The sequence below is a fragment of the Leopardus geoffroyi genome, chromosome A3, assembly GCF_018350155.1.
Source record: "Leopardus geoffroyi isolate Oge1 chromosome A3, O.geoffroyi_Oge1_pat1.0, whole genome shotgun sequence".
NCBI lineage: Eukaryota > Metazoa > Chordata > Mammalia > Carnivora > Felidae > Leopardus > Leopardus geoffroyi.
The window spans coordinates 57,726,943-57,743,399 of record NC_059336.1 but is presented as its reverse complement, the minus strand read 5'-3'; the positions used below and the strand labels follow the sequence as shown (position 1 = coordinate 57,743,399).

Here is a 16,457-nt window from a genome sequence, read left to right as displayed (position 1 = left end):
TTTGAGGGCTCATTCCCGGCTATAATTGCTAATGCCCTCTTCTACCCTAACCGCAGGTAAACACTTGTTTTGCCTTCATCCCAAAGTGAACTTAGTCTTTACTTGTGTTTTATGTTCTCCTCCAGTTATGTGTAGAGGTGGTCGTGGGGCTCTGCTGCGCTCAGATGAATCAGCCTTATCTTTCTTAGAATATGAGACTCTTAGGGCACCTGGGTGGCTCAGTCAGTCAGGCGTCCAACCCTTGATTTCAGCTCAGGTCATGATCTCACGATTCTTGAGATCAAGCCCCACGTCAGGCTCAGCACTGCCAGCACAGAGCCTGCTTGGGATTCTCTCTCTCCTTCTCTCTCTCTGCCCCTCCCTGGCTCATTCTCTCCCTCACTCAAAATAAATAAACTTAAGAAAAAAAAAAAAAAGAATATGAGACTCTCAAGGGAAGCCAATATCAAGGCTTAACCAACATGCTTTCTAGGCAGAGCTCTTTCGGACCGTGTGGTCTCAGGATCCTTACAAAAGTGATTTTAGTTGTTCTATCAAAGGAATAGTGGTGCTCTTAATTATATGTTATATTTTGAAGCTTTCTATATTAATGAACAGGTCCCGAAAACCTTGGTGATTTTAAACTTTAAATGTATTTCCTCTCTGTCAATAAATTATTGCTTTATGTAAAGAGTGTCAGAGAGATACTATTTTTTCCTTTTCCAGAGTTAATAAGTTAGTCATAAGAAAGGCCTAAGTTTATGTCTTAAGGGTTACACTTTCAGAGGTTAGTGTTACAAGACGAAAAAAAAAAAACACAAAAAAAAAACAACAAAGTTGAGAAATTGAGTGCTATATTCTTTACAGGAAATCCCTGTAAAGGAAACAGGCTTACTCATTCTTTGAACTAAACCTGACCACAAACCTTATCTAGTCGAGGAGGTGGGTCAGAGAAGAGTTTCAGATGCTTCATCTTCAGTACATTTCCTTCTACTGATACAGGTAGTTAATTTGATTTTTCTCTGTGTGATCACGGATTTGGCAAAGACGATGGTCATTTGCAAACTAATAAAAGTTTTCTTTTGTCCTCCAGGTATAACTCATTATTTCCAAGCATGTGTGAGCCAAACGGCTGTTGCATGTTCTCCAGATATTCCTCTGGCTAGGAAGAAATAATAGTAGAATCCTTTGAAAATGGATATCATTTACACGTTCTTCGGATGCAAAAGCCAGCAGTTACTGAAATAAGGACTTGAAGTTCCTTCCTCTTTTTTTCTGTCTTCAGCACAGAAAATAAGGTAAGAATTGGTACATTTTTTTCCCACTAGATTTCCTAACCAGAAAACGTAAGTTGAGAAAAGAACTTAAATAATTTTCAAAGTGAATTTCTCACACAATTCCTTTTCACGAGATTTTTAAATAACAGATTGCCATCTAAGAAAATTGAGATCTTCCTATCTGTGGAGTCTTCACTTTATAAAAACATGATGGTTATGAAACATACCCATGTATCATGATTTGAGCATTTTGTGGGACAGATTCAGAGTAAAAGGACTCAAGATGTTTGTCAAATTCTAATCCTTATCTTGGCTTGATCATAAGATCGTAAGGTCAAGTGAGTGAGAGCAGGCACTACACGCTGGATTTTCTGTAATTCCCAGCCAATCAGGTATAAAGCTAACATGGACCATGTGAAAATCATAATAACATTAATTGAATTCAACAGTTACTATTGTCCTAGACCATATCTCTCTGTGTACCTGTGTTCTCAGTGTAGAGTCACTGCTGATCCTATGAGCAATTATAAAGTACTTTGTTTATCTTTGGCAGTAAGATTTTCCTTCCTAAAGCTCTGTTGACACTTACCTTCTCTAGCATTTTCCTCTCTTTCGCCTTATCTCATCAAAAACTTAGGCCAGCAAAAATTTTAGTTCATTGCCAACCAAAGATAATTGAAGGTGTAGCTTTGACCAATGGAGGCGGAGGAATCTTCAACTTCTAACAAAAGAATTGTGGCTCTCAAAAAGCAGGTATGGAGAAGAGACACGTCAGATACTTGAAGATGCCCTGTTGGCCTCCTGTCTTCTTCTGTGACAGGATAACATGTAGTGATGGGATAATCAGGCTTTGGGACCCCTGAATCTGGAAATATTAATCTGGAATAATATTCTTCTAATACTTACCAGATGTGTGATTATCATTAATATTGGGGACTTCTATTTCAAACAATGTGAGCTTTGGTGATCCATCAGTAAAACGTGAAGGACAATCATCTTCCCATCTGTGACCAGAAAATAAATGAGAGCAGTGCACTATATTCAGTGACACCTGTCCATGGTTTTAACTCCCATCAACAGAGATTCTACAGACTGTTTTAGATTAAGTTGTCCTTGCCCAATAAAGCATATACTATGCCTCTTGTGTGATTCCATATGATTGGTGAAAGTGTTTTGGTGATGGTGGAATGAGAATCATCACATTGATGTTAAATAGTCTTCAAAATCAGACATTGACAAACAAGCCACACAGTGTGTTAACCCACATAAATGGGGTTTCCAGAATAGGCTTGTCTTTGTGTTGTTCAGTTGCCACCAGTGCTGACAACAGCTGTTATAACTCAGCCCGGACCCACCTCCCCAAGCTCTATTATTTCTTGAGCAGGGCTTCCCGAGGATGCTCCCTGGACCATAGTGATGGTCCTGACACTCGTTTATAAGGTAGATTCCAAAGTTCTCCTGGCGAATCTGATTTAATATGATTTGGAGAGTCCAGAAATCTGCATTTGTAATCAGTATTCCAGGTGACTCTTGAAATCAAGAAAATTTGAAAAATGATGTCCCAGAGAGAGCTGTAGCATGGAAAGAGCTCCAGGCAACCTGAAGTCCTAGACCAGCAGGTGAGTGCATCATGGAGAGAGCTTCTGTTGGCTCTGGTTGGGATGGAAATTTCTGAGGTCTGGAGACTGCTAGGTGTGGTAATTAATTTGCTATAGGCTTTGGATATTCAAACATGGAATCACAGAAATGTTAAAGCTGAAATGATATTAGCAATCATGTTCTCATGGTTCCCTAGCCAAGGAGCTTAAAAATAATACACATTTCCTATCTTAGACCCCAGAAGTTCTGATTCTCTAGCTGTAAGGTGAAGGGACTACTGACACAGTCCAAATAATTCATTTTGCAGATAAGAAAACTGAAGTACAGAGAGAGGCTAAGTATCTTAACTGGAGTCACACAGCAAGTTAATGGTCAAACGTAGATTGATGTGCATTTGTTCTGACTCCTCTCGAAGTATTCTGTATTTATCTGGATGACAGAACTGATCGTGATTTATACACAAAGCTTTGTCCAAGGATTTGAAGATAAGATTTCTGAAACAGGATCCCTGTTCTTAAGGAGCTCCCAGTCTAGTGGGAGAACACAGTATATGAAATAACAATTACAGTGTGGTGTGAATAACTTACCAACAAGGAGTTACTAAGGTCTTGTTGTTGGCCAGCCACTATTCCTAGAGAGAGCATGAAGGCTGGAAAAGACAGACTCAGTTCCCACTGGCATGGAGTTTTGATTCTAGTTGAGGGAGAACTTTTTTTTTTTAAGTTTATTTATTTTGAGAGAGAGAAAGGGAGAGAGCATGCATGAGCGGGGAAGAGGCAGAGAGAGAGAGAAAGAGAGAGAGAAAGAGAGAGAGAGAGATCCCAAGAAGGCTCTGTGCTGTCAGCCCAGAGCCCAACACGGGGCTCAAATACTGAACTGTGAGATCATGATCTAAGCCAAAATCAAGAGTTGGACACTTGGGGCGCCTGGGTGGCGCAGTCGGTTAAGCGTCCGACTTCAGCCAGGTCACGATCTCGCGGTCCGTGAGTTCGAGCCCCGCGTCAGGCTCTGGGCTGATGGCTCGGAGCCTGGAGCCTGTTTCCGATTCTGTGTCTCCCTCTCTCTCTGCCCCTCCCCCGTTCATGCTCTGTCTCTCTCTGTCCCAAAAATAAATAAACGTTGAAAAAAAAATTTAAAAAAATAAATAATAAAAATAAAAATAAAAAAAAAAGAGTTGGACACTTAACCGACTGAGCCACCCAGGTGCCCCGGGGAAGAAATTTTTAAAACAACATATTTTGAGACGGTAACGTGAACTAAGACAAATATAAAATGACTAATAAAAGATGGTTGCTGGCCAGTACAGTGGTGAGGAGGGAGGGATGAGCTTATTACGCCAATGGCCAGAGAGGGTCTCTCTGGAGAAGAAATGCAAGATAAGACATGAGAGAGCCAAATCAAGTCCCACAGGGTTTTATAAATGGTGGCTGGGATGAATTCGGTGTCTCACATACAGCGGAGCTGGTGAAGTCTATAGCATGAAAATGGCATGCTCAGGTTTGCTTTTTAGGAAGATGTCTCTAGAAGTTGGAGATGGAGAGATTATTCTATGAGGCAAAGGGAAGAAAGGCGAAGGGGAGGCCACATCTTAAAAGGCAGTTGCTGATCTTGCCTTTTTCCTCGACCACAGTCTGTATGAAAAGAGCCACCAAGGGGCGCCTGGGTGGCGCAGTCGGTTAAGCGTCCGACTTCAGCCAGGTCACGATCTCGCGGTCCGGGAGTTCGAGCCCCGCGTCGGGCTCTGGGCTGATGGCTCAGAGCCTGGAGCCTGTTTCCGATTCTGTGTCTCCCTCTCTCTCTGCCCCTCCCCCGTTCATGCTCTGTCTCTCTCTGTCCCAAAAATAAATAAACGTTGGAAAAAAAATTAAAAAAAAAAAAAAAAAAGAGCCACCAATGGGGATAAACAAAGCAGTGACTCTAGTCCCTGTGCCTGGCTCCCTTCAAGGTGCTCCACCGTCTCCTGAAGCCTCTTGCCCCCTGAGCACACTCTCTTCTCAGCAGGTCAGTGGCCAGGTGGAAACATCCTGTGCTCTGGTCCCCACCTGGGCAAACTGGTCTGAATGGACCTTACTGCTATGCATGGCCACGTGCCTCCTACCCAGTCCTGGTTTCTCCGTGGTTTTGGGGATTCTATCGCTTCCTAATTCCTCACTCTGACCTGCTAGCCTGCAAACTCACTCCCCTAAATGGCGTATACGCTCTGCCCTTGTCCACAAGCGCTCAAACACCACCTCTGGCGTCTCCGTGCAGCGTGTGCAGCCTGTGGACTTCACGGCTTGTCCCCACCCCTCACATTCCTCCCAGTACTTCTTTTTCTTGCCCGGCTCTCTGTCAACTCAGCCCCGGCCCCTGCCCAAGCTGATCTGATCTATTGGAGCCAAGGCCAGAGGACATTTCTCAGTCCATTTTGTGCCTACTCGGTAGCTTCTGACACTAACATCCCATCTTCCTTGCAGACTCTCTCTGTGCTTAGGATGAAGATGGCCTCTGTGTTCCGTTTCTTCTCTTCCTTTTTTGGCTTATTTCATTTCATCCTTAGCCCTGACCCACCCTTGCCAGGCCGGTGTTCTTTAGGGAAATCTGTCTGCCCTTTCCTGGCAGCTTACAGATGCTCCTGGCTTGAATGCTTCCCCATGCTGCTGACCCCCAGAAGCATTTTTTTTTAATTTTTTTTTTCAACGTTTATTTATTTTTGGGACAGAGAGAGACAGAGCATGAACGGGGGAGGGGCAGAGAGAGAGGGAGACACAGAATCGGAAACAGGCTCCAGGCTTTGAGCCATCAGCCCAGAGCCCGACGCGGGGCTCGAACTCACGGACTGCGAGATCGTGACCTGGCTGAAGTCGGACGCTTAACCGACTGCGCCACCCAGGCGCCCCCCCCAGAAGCATTTTTTAAGTTTAATTGTTTATTTTGAGGGGGGAAGGGGAAGAAAGAGAGAATCCCACGCAGTTTCCACACTGTCAAGGAAGAGCCTGATGCGGGGCTTGAACTCATGAACCATGAGATCTTGACCTGAGTCAAGGTGGGACGCTTAACCAACTTAGCCACCCAGGCACCCCACAGAAGCATTTCTGAGTCCTACCCAGCTGTCTTCGCAATGCTCCAACTGGATCCCCAAAGACAGCTCAAGCCCACTATTTCTGTTAGGGAAACAGTAATTATTGACAAAAAATTATAGATATTAAAATCACTTTCTCCTCCTGCATCAGAAAATGTTGGAGATATGCCGTGTGTTCGTGTGTGTGTGTGTGTGTTGGAAACTGGTTGAAATGAAGAATTTCATAAGATGAGGAAAGTCAAGCATTTATTTATGAGAAAACATGGGAATACCTGGAAAGAAAGGTCCTGGGCAAGTTGGGGAGTGGAGGCAGTGGTTGCAGGAAGGGCAGCAAGGCAGGGAGGGGTGAGGAGAGGAACTTGGTTGGCTAGTTAGATGTTGAAAGAGAAAGAGATTGATTTTGTCAGCTTCCTAAAGAATATGGATATTGCGGGGAGACTTTTAAAGGGGCCAAGTGACATTTCATGTAACCTTTCTTTCCTTTCTCTTCCTTCCTTCCTCTCTCTCCCTCTTTCTTTCTTTCTTTCTTTCTTTCTTTCTTTCTTCTTTCTTTTCTTTTCTGTCTTTTCTTCCTTCCTTTTCACTTTTTCTTTTCTGTCATCACTGTATTTATTTCTGTAATGCATTCTTCTGTATTGCTTATTTGCATGTTTATGTTGACAAAGACACTCTTCTCTTTCTTTTTTGACTGTATATTTATTTTAGAGAGAGAGAAAGAGAGAGAGAGAGAGAGAGAGAGAGAGAGAGAAAACATGAGCAGGGGGAGGGACAGAGAGAGACAGAGGGAGACAGAATCTGAAGCAGGCTCTGCATTGTCAGCACAGATCCCGACTTGGGACTCAAACTCACTCATGAACCGTGAGATCATGACCTGAGCTGAAGCTGGATATTAACTTACTAAGCCACATGGGCATCCTGACAAAGGGTCTCTTCTTGACCAAACTTTAGTCCAGCTCCTCTGAGACCTCTTCTCCACCAGGCCTCCACCCTGGCCCCAGTCATATGTTTGGTCTGCCTAGACCCGTCTTAGCAAAGTGTCCTGCTAAATCATCCTTCTACCTTGATAGTGATCAAAGTCCTCTACTCCCATCCTTGATATCTAAGCCCTTGATTCACCTTGAGCAAGAACTCCGTTAGATCCATTTAGTAAGAATCTCTCTACCCTTAATGTCTCTTGAGTAACTTTCCATCCCCTGACCCCCTCACCTAGCTCTTTGACTATAAATTCTCCCTCATCCTTGCTCTATTCTGAGTTGAGCTTGATTTCTCTACCCTATTGCAATAGTTTTGAATAAAAGTATTTCTTACTGTTACTTACAGTAAGTGTCAGTAAAATTTTTTTATTTAACATTGTTCTCACAAAACATGTTTTTGACGTGAAATAAAAGTGTCAATGAAATTTAAAAAATAAAACAAAGAATTCAAAATGAAAAAACAACAACAACATTGTTTTTCACATTGTGACAGATCCTTGAGGACAGGGACTTTACTGTTTATTTTGTCCACCCCCTCTCCCAACTTTAAAGAGCTTAAGACTTTAGGCTCTTTGGGAGCCTAAAGTATGGGAGTGTCTTAGGGGGAATTCTTTGACAAAACTCAGGGATAAGTTTTCTTATACCTACCACCCCAAGAGTAACCCACAGAGTAATACAGAGTAATTTTTACATTAGTGACAATAGTTCAGGACTCTAAAAGGACAGATGGAAACAGTCATATAAAAAAAATTTACTTTTATTCTCTGCTCAAAACAACATTAAACAACAATCAAATATTACACACACTATTCTGGTCTGAATGTGTTCTTCCCCAAATTCATATGTTGGCATTTTAACCTCTAAAGATGATATCACTAATAATGAGTATTAGGAGGTAGGGCCTTTGGAAGGTGCTTAGGTCATAAGGGTGGAGCCTTCATAAATAGGATTAGTGTTTTATTTTTTTTATTTTTAAGACAGAGAGAGACAGAGTATGAACGGGAGAGGGTCAGAGAGAGAGGGAGACACAGAATCCGAAGCAGCTCCAGGCTCTGAGCCGTCAGCCCAGAGCCTGACGCGGGGCTCAAACTCACAGACCGCAAGATTGTGACCTGAGTTGAAGTCGGACGCTTAACCGACTGAGCCACCCAGGTGCCCAAGGATTAGTGTTTTATAAAAGAGACTCCAGAGAGATCACTAGCACCTTTTATCACCCGAGGACACCGTGAGAAGGCACTACGAACTAGGTAGAGGGCCTTCAGGATAATACGACCATGCTGGTGACCTGATCTTGGACTTCCCAGCCCCCAGAATTGTGAGCAATAGATTTCCATTGTTTATAAGCCACCCACTATGTGGTAATTTATTATAGCAGCCCATTGGACTAAGACCCACACCCAATATCCTTATCTCTCATCTCTTATAATTCATTTGAAAGTTGCAATGGCCACCCTATCAACAAGGGAGTTAAAAGTGCCATGAACGCAGGGCAGGGCTCTCATTCTCTCTTGACATGATCTGCTCCTTTACTTTTTCTATTTCAGAGGATTATTTTGTTCCCCACCCCACCTTTACTTTAACTTTTTTTTTTTATGTTTAGTACTTTTTTTTTTCTTTTAAATTAATTGTTTAAATAGAATTTATTGTCAAGTTAGCTAACATACAGTGTATACAGTGTGCTCTTGGCTTCAGGAGTTGACTCCCATGATTCATCACCTACATACAACACCCAGTGCTCATCCCAACAAGTGCTCTCCTCAATGTCCATCACCCATTCCCCCCACCCCTTCAACCCCCCACATTCACTTGTTAAAATTTATTTTTAACATTTATTTATGTTTGAGAAGAGAGAGACAGAGCAAGAGTGGGGGAGGGGCAGAGAGAGAGAGAGACACAGAATCTGAAACAGGCTCAAGGCTCCGAGCTGTCATCACAGTGCCTGATGCAGAGCTCGAACTCACAAGCCGTGAGATCATGACCTGAGCCGAAGTCGGACTCTTGCCTGAGCCACCCAGATGCCCCAACCCCCACTTTCACTTTAAAGAGCCTAAGGCAGTATGGGAATGTTTTAGGACAAATTTTTAGGCAAAGTTCAGGAGGAAGTTTCCTTATTCTAACAACCCCAAGGAGTAATACACAGAGTAAGACAATAATATTGATACCCAGTGACCATTTTTCCTTTCTTATTTGGGGAGAAGAGAGTCTATTCTCTAACAGCTGTTACAACTACTAATAAAAGCAAATAAAACAGACATGTGGACATTCTCAAATTTTATACATATGAGCTATAGTACAGGCTTCCTAACTGTGGAGAACCTGACATTTTCAATCAATTTGGGTCCCCTTTTCTGGAAAAGTTTCACTTAACTTTTTCCAAGATACTCATGGAAATATGCATGCTAGGTGGTAACATGAAGAAGAAGGAGAAGAAGAAAGAGGAGGAGAAGAGGAGGAGGAGGAAGAAGAAAGAGGAGGAGGAGAGGAGGAGGAGGAAGAAGAGGAAGAAGAGGAAGGGGAAAGGGAAAGGGAAGGGGGAGGGGGAGGGACAGAAGGAGAATTCCATGAAGAAATGGCACCAAAAGGACACATGGTATGGTGCAGAGGTCCAAGTGGTTGCCATGAGTTTGAGGCGCTGCTCTTCCTCTTTTAGATGTACAAGAAATGACACATTCAACGAGACTGCCACACACTATTGTGGGCATGGGAAGGCTTGCTTGGGTGTGATCTGCCCTTTCAAAGCTTCCTGTGTGACTTGCATTTTGATAACTGGTTCTGATTTCTCCTTTTCTCACCTCTTGACTTACAGAAATGAAGAGGGTTCTCAGGGAAGAGCTCTGAAACACAACGTACCACAGCCTGGCAAGGGAACAAATTCATTCAAGTGATGACAGGACCCAGGGAGAATGACGCTTTATTTGTGCTGGATATTTCTCTGGCTTGTCACAGGAGAGAGAACTAAAGGACTGAATATTTCAGGTAGGGATTTCACTTTTCATGTTAACACTGTGCGTCTTGTGGTCAAAGTATAAAGTGACAGATATTCTGATATATCAGCAACTTGACCTGTTAATACAGAGCATTTCCTTCTTATTGTTAAGACGGGTGCAGAGGGAGAGAAATGACTGGGGTGAACAGCTTTCAGCTTATACCACGAATCAGTGAGGAACCCAGTTACAATAGCTGGGTGTTCAGTGGGAGCAGCTGAAGACGAACGAGGGGTGGTTCAGCCTTCTCTAACAGGAAAATGCTATGGCTAGTGGCCCCTCAAGTCCATGAAGAGGGAGTTAGAACATGAACTTCTAAATGGAAACAGTGAAGAGGACAGACACACAAAAGAGCTTAATCCCTTGTTAAATCCAGCACTTTTTGTAAATGTAAGTTAGAGTAAATGTAAGTTGATCTTTTCTTCCTTCAGTTTTGTTGAGATATAAGCGATATATAGCACTGCGTAAATTTAAGATATATAGCAAAATAACTTGACTTACATATATTGTGAAATGATTACCACAACAAGTTTAGTTAATACCCATGATCTCATATAGCTACCAAAAAAAGAAAAATAAATTTCCTTGTTTTCCAGTTGTAATGAGGACTCACAAAATCCATTTTCTCCCCCTTCTTCTTCTTCTTCTTCTTCTTCTTCTTCCTCGAGAGCATGTGAGTGAGGGAGAGGGGGAAGAGACAGAGAGAGAGAGAGAGAAGAGAAAGAGAGAGAAAGAGACATACACACAGAGAGAGAATACCAAGCAGGCTCCACACGCAGCACAGAGCCCAACATGGGGCTTGATCCCATGATCCTGGGATCATGACCTGAACTGAATTCAAGAGTCAGACACTTAACCGACTGAGCCACCCAGGCGCCCCTCAGAATCCATTTTCTTAACAACTGTCAGATATATCATACAGAAGTGTTAACTGTGGTCACTGTATTCCCACCACTCATGTATCTTATAACTGGAAGTTTGTACCTTCTGACCACCTCATCTAATTCCCCCACTCCTCACCCCAGCCTCAGGTAACCACAAATCCGATCTCTTTTTTTATGAGCTTGGTTTTTGTTTTGTTTCTGTTGTTAGTCTCCACGTATAAGTGACATCATATGGTATTTGTCTCTCTGTCTGACTTCTTTCACTTAGCATAATGCCCTCAAGGTCCATCCATGTTGTTAGAAATGGCAGGATTTCCTTCTTTTTTGTGGCTGAATAATATTCTATTCTGTACGTGTGTGGGCACAACTTCTGTATCCATTCATTTGATGAACATTTAGGTTGTTTCCATATATTGATGATCATGAATTATGCTGCTATGAACATAGGGGTGCAGAATATCTCAACAGAGCATTTCTATTTCCTTCAGATACATTTCCAATAAATGAAATTTCTGGGCCATATCATTGTTCTATTTTTTACTTTTTGAGGAACCTCCGTACTGTTTTCCATAGTGGGTGTACCAATTTATAATCCCAATAGTGCACAAGGGTCCCATTTTCTCCATCTCCTCACCAGCATTTATCTCTTGTCTTTTCGTTGATAAGCCATCCTCCCAGGTGTGAGATGATATTTCATTGTGATAGTGATTGTTATGTCAAGACCATTCCCCTGATGATTAGCGATGTTGAACAGCCTTTCATGTACCTGTTGGCTAATTGTATATGTTCTTTGGAAAATGCTTATTCAGATTCATTGCCCATTTTTAAGTAGCTTTTTTGGGTTTTTATTGTTTGTTTGTTTGTTTTTGTTGGTTTTGCTTTTGAGTTGTATGCATTCTTTATGCATTTTAGATGTTAATCAGATATATCTTATTAAACATAGCGTTTGCAAATATTTTTTCCACTTCATAGGTTGTCTTTTCATTTTTTTGATCATTTCTTTTGCTGTGCAGAAGCTTTTTAGTTTGATGTAGTTCTACTTGTTTTTTATTCTGTTACTTGTGCTTTAGATGTCATATCCAAAAAGATCATTGCCAAGGGAGAGTTTCATCTTCTAATGTATCTCTTTGTTGTTTTGTTCCTTGTGGTTTTCAGATTGCATCACCAAAAAACTTCTGTGGGAATATTCTTCAGGAAGTGAGAAGTTTGTCTTATTTTGTGACTTAACAGAGTCACAGAAATCCCATTTTCACCACAGACGTCAACTCTCACCAACCCAAGCCCCTGAAAACTTGCCCTGCAGTGGTAGTAAGGATCTATCTGATGTCCAGTGGTACTTTCAACCTCAGAATGGAAATCCATTAGGGGAAATAACTAACAACTATCATCACATCATCCAGGACAAGAGCATCCTACACTTTTCGACCACAGGAATGCATAATGCTGGGTCGTATATCTGTAGACCCAGGATTCGGTACGTCCCACATGCATTCTTATGAGAAAACGTTCCCAAATCTTATATTACCTGGATATAACCTCTACGTTCACAAGACCTTGTTAACTCTCCTAGGAGCCCTCAGGGTGAGGCCTGTTGTGTCAAGACCATCTTAGAAGTTAAGCCTAAGACCAATGTATCATGTGTACCAAATAACTTCGTATCACACGAGCAACAACTTCTTATTGGCAGCACTGCCTATATTAACTGCCCCAGCTTCCATTGCCAAAGTGATGCCCAAAGTTCAGAGGTGACCTGGTACAAGGTAAGAGCGACTCCTCCAAAACCGATGTGAGAATATGGTTTTCACGGTAACATCTCCATAGGTACTTCATGGAAATGTGGGTTTGAGAACCTGAGGTCTAGAGCTTTGTGAATACTGACCTTGTGCCTACAGAGAAGGCCTGGGTCCCTAAAGTGGTCTTTCTCCTAGGTAGCCAGAGTCTGATATTATCATCGTAAGAACCATCTTTTTGATCAGTGCCAGAAAAATTTCTAGAATACCAGTGTATTACACATGAGGTGAGACATAACCTTAGGACCATCTGCCAATACAGAAGGCCAAGTGGGTTCATTTGTACTGTCTTTGGAAAGCAGTGGGCATTCCTCGGGGGAAGGGAGACCCCAACAAGTGAATCCTGGAGGGTTTCTGAATGAAATCGCAGACTGGAACACTTTCCAAAGAGAGCATATCCGAGAGGGCTGTTACAGCAAACACAGGAGGCCGGGGTAACAAGTGTCTTGCGCAGGTGAGATGGGGGTGGGGGTGGGGAGTGCAATGTGAGGATGAAGAGGGAGGAGGGGTAAGGAAGAGGCAAGTTTCCTAATCATTTCGGGTTATGAACCACATGTGAGTAAGTTTCATAACAAAAACACTTCACATTATCATTACATCTTACAGTTTTTCCAAGTGCTAGCCGATATATAAATGCTGCATAGGTGTCTCCTTCTTGTTGGAAGTCCAATACTTTGCCTTCAAACATCCTGCAAATCTTTAAATTAGACTTCAAAATATATCTGTTAGTATAAAAATGTCGTTTTAAATCGCCAGTGATCAGTCAAGAAAGTGGTTCATGTTTACCTGGTGGCTCTATGCGTTTCAAGGCTCAGCAATCAGGGTCATGGTGGCACAAGTACCATGGTATGGAAGACATTTCATCACTTGATTCTCCGGCGACTTGGTGACGATGGGTAGACAGGTGTTATCGTGTCCACTGGGGAAATAAGTGCACAAGGAGGAAAAGTGGTGTGCTCTAGGTCTCACATTTGTATTTTGAAGGGACAATGAAAATATGCCGGCCTCGGTAAAATCATAATTTTAAGAAACACCTTAATTTCATCATCTCTAAAATAGGTTAGCCAGAAGAGACCACGGTTCTGCTTATTCTTTTCAGTTCTCTTCAGAATAAAACTTCCCGTGGTTCAAAAGTATTTGTGATCCAGGAAGACAAATCTATGGCAAGGTGGGCTTGTTCCTAGGCCAGTAAAGAAGGCTTACCCCTAGTTATTTCAGATGAAATTGCATTTGAATTTTCAATGATTAGTATCCCTGAAATGAAAGCTATTTTCACTTTCAGGTAAACATAAGCCACACAGTAGCTGCTAGCTTTCTGCATATATTGTACTTGTAAACTAAACCCGAAAGGCATATGGCATTCCCAGAAAGAAGCTTCATTTCCCTTCTCCCGGATCTTGACAGCAAATTTCAGGGTGTGTTCGGTGGTGAATAAGCATCCGCCAAAAAGTGGGCCAGCAATGGCGCTCCTTAAAATTGTACTTTCTGATGCAAATTTGGGGAGGTTATCATTCAAGTCGTGGTTCCTAATTGCACGCGTGCGCGCACGTACATATGCACATACGCACACACGTACCTACACTGGCACGCGCACACACACGCAGTAACCTGAAAAGTGACAGGCCTCACAGAAGGAGTGTATCACTAGAACTGGTGACATTAGGCAGCAAATAATACGCAATGCTCCTTTTCTTCATGCTAAGCCCCAGGTGCTCATGTGGTGGGCAGGTCACACTTAAGCCATCTCAGAATAGATGACAGATGCTAAACACTGGCTGAGCAGAGGAGAACATGGCGTTATTGAATTCAGACGAAACTCCTGATCAGGGATGCACCTGCCAGATGCATATCCAACAGAGTAGAAGCTCTAGGAGCTTTCAAAATATTTTTAATAGACACATCAAAAAATTTAGGCTTGGAGATTCCTCACTGAAATATTAAGTGACCAAGAAGTCAGGATTAAAGTGAATTATCTGGTATTTATTCAAAGAACATTTCCTCTGCATTTTGCTAATTTCTAAAAATACGATAAGAAATGGCCTCAACAGACTTTATCTGAAATAAATGACAATGACATTGAACGAGAGGGCATTTTTTGCTCTCCAGCTAAGGAAATCTGTGACGTGGGAGAAATTATATAACAGGGCATTGGGAGAGGTCCTTCTGCACTGGCACCGAGGATACAGGTGTCAGTGACACCACTGGGGGCCTCTTGTCAGTTAGACTTGTGCCCTGAGTACCCTTTCCATTGGTGGTTTAAGACAATCTCCCTCATATGCCACATTCACTCGCCACAATGATGACGTGGCTGCTGCGTCGTCTCTGGCCGGGCATTTAATGGAATGTGCGCATGCAGACCGGCCACTTCTCCTTCCCATTTCCTTTTGGCCTAGTTTTCTTTTCTTTTTTTTTTTTTTTTTTTTTTTTCAACGTTTATTTATTTTTGGGACAGAGAGAGACAGAGCATGAATGGGGGAGGGGCAGAGAGAGAGGGAGACACAGAATCGGAAACAGGCTCCAGGCTCTGAGCCATCAGCCCAGAGCCTGACGCGGGGCTCGAACTCACGGACCGCGAGATCGTGACCTGGCTGAAGTTGGGCGCTTAACCTACTGCGCCACCCAGGCGCCCCAGGCCTAGTTTTCTTGTAGTCACTAGTGCTGCCTGGCATTCTGAGAACTGGTGAGTATTTGAGACTGGCTGAACCCAAGATCGATGGGATTCCCAATAGGAAAGAAGTAAAGATCATTTCGATTTGATTTTTGGAAAGTATTTTCAAGGTCCCTACAGTGGCCCCTTTTGTTGTTCTCGCTATGGTATTTCAGAATGCTCAAAATCCTGCACAACTTCCTAACATCTGTTCAGTGCTATAACCCCCATGTGGCCTAACCCATAGTGAAAACAGAGGCTACTTTCTTCCTTATTTTGAATAGTGTATCAATGTGGTCCGGATGGCATTAGCCTTGGGACAGCTCCATTATGTGGTTGGTTCATTCTTAGTTGGCAGGTAAGCAGTTTTTTGTGTTTTTTGTTGTTATTGCTGTCGTTGTTTTCTCACAAGCACTGCGATCAGGCCAATGCAATTTTGTGCTGGGTAGAATTTGTAACTCGTCTTCATGATTTCACATTTATTGCTGTTAAATTCAAATTTGTTGGTTTTAGCAGCATATCAAGAGGATGGAATTCTGAGTTTGAAATCCACCATACTAGCCGTCACTCCCAGATTTGCGTGACCTGTAGATGAGAGGCAGGCATGACAGGTCTTAGCAAAAATACTCAAAAGACTGGCACTGAACAGCCCGTCGACTCAGCTCTTGATTCTAGCACGATCCTTTTAGTTATACGTGGTCCCTTAATCTACAACTTGGGAGGTATTACTACTCAACTAACTGAAAAAAGGCACCTAAATGTTGACTCATTCAGCCCATGTGCATACATTTTATTTAACAAAGACACCGTCAAAGTATTTTCCAAATGAGTCAGTCACTACAGTGGAGACAGAACATCTACTGTAGTCCTGTATTCCTCTGAGGCTCTGGTCTATTCATTCTATCGTGGAAGGAAATGATCAGACAACATGCCATGGCCTGAATGTTGACAGTGAGTGCGAGCTGGCTGTTAACCAACGTTTCCTTTTTAAGGGTTCATAGGCATCTGTTCAAATAACCCATTCAAGATTTTGGCTAGAGATTAGTATCTAACTCATCAGTCTATACTGTTCATAATGTACCCTTTTCCAATTAAGAGGTAAGCACTAGTACAAAATTTATGTCTGAGTAGAATGTTATCAGTTGATGACTGGGGCAAGAGACCGGGAAGCTGCAAGAACAGGCACATGGGCAATGGAAAACAGAAACACGAGGGGCACATTCTGTGAATGGTGAGTGGCTCAGCATGGTGGGAGCGGAGAG

At 42.6% G+C, this 16,457-nt stretch overlaps 1 protein-coding gene across 2 annotated transcripts in view; it reads left to right on the top strand.

Annotated features, from left to right (window-relative positions):
• Positions 1-893: 893 nt before the first annotated feature.
• Positions 894-16,457, top strand: part of LOC123580628 (interleukin 18 receptor accessory protein) — a 34,479-nt gene continuing 18,915 nt past the window's right edge. For both annotated transcript variants that reach the window (XM_045445574.1, XM_045445573.1), the window contains exons 1-6: positions 894-981; positions 1,073-1,277; positions 2,772-2,875; positions 9,697-9,866; positions 11,914-12,232; positions 12,329-12,518. In XM_045445574.1, the coding sequence (XP_045301530.1) occupies positions 9,794-9,866; positions 11,914-12,232; positions 12,329-12,518 (582 nt within the window). In that variant the 5' untranslated portion in view covers positions 894-981; positions 1,073-1,277; positions 2,772-2,875; positions 9,697-9,793. The remainder of the gene's footprint in view (positions 982-1,072; positions 1,278-2,771; positions 2,876-9,696; positions 9,867-11,913; positions 12,233-12,328; positions 12,519-16,457) is intronic.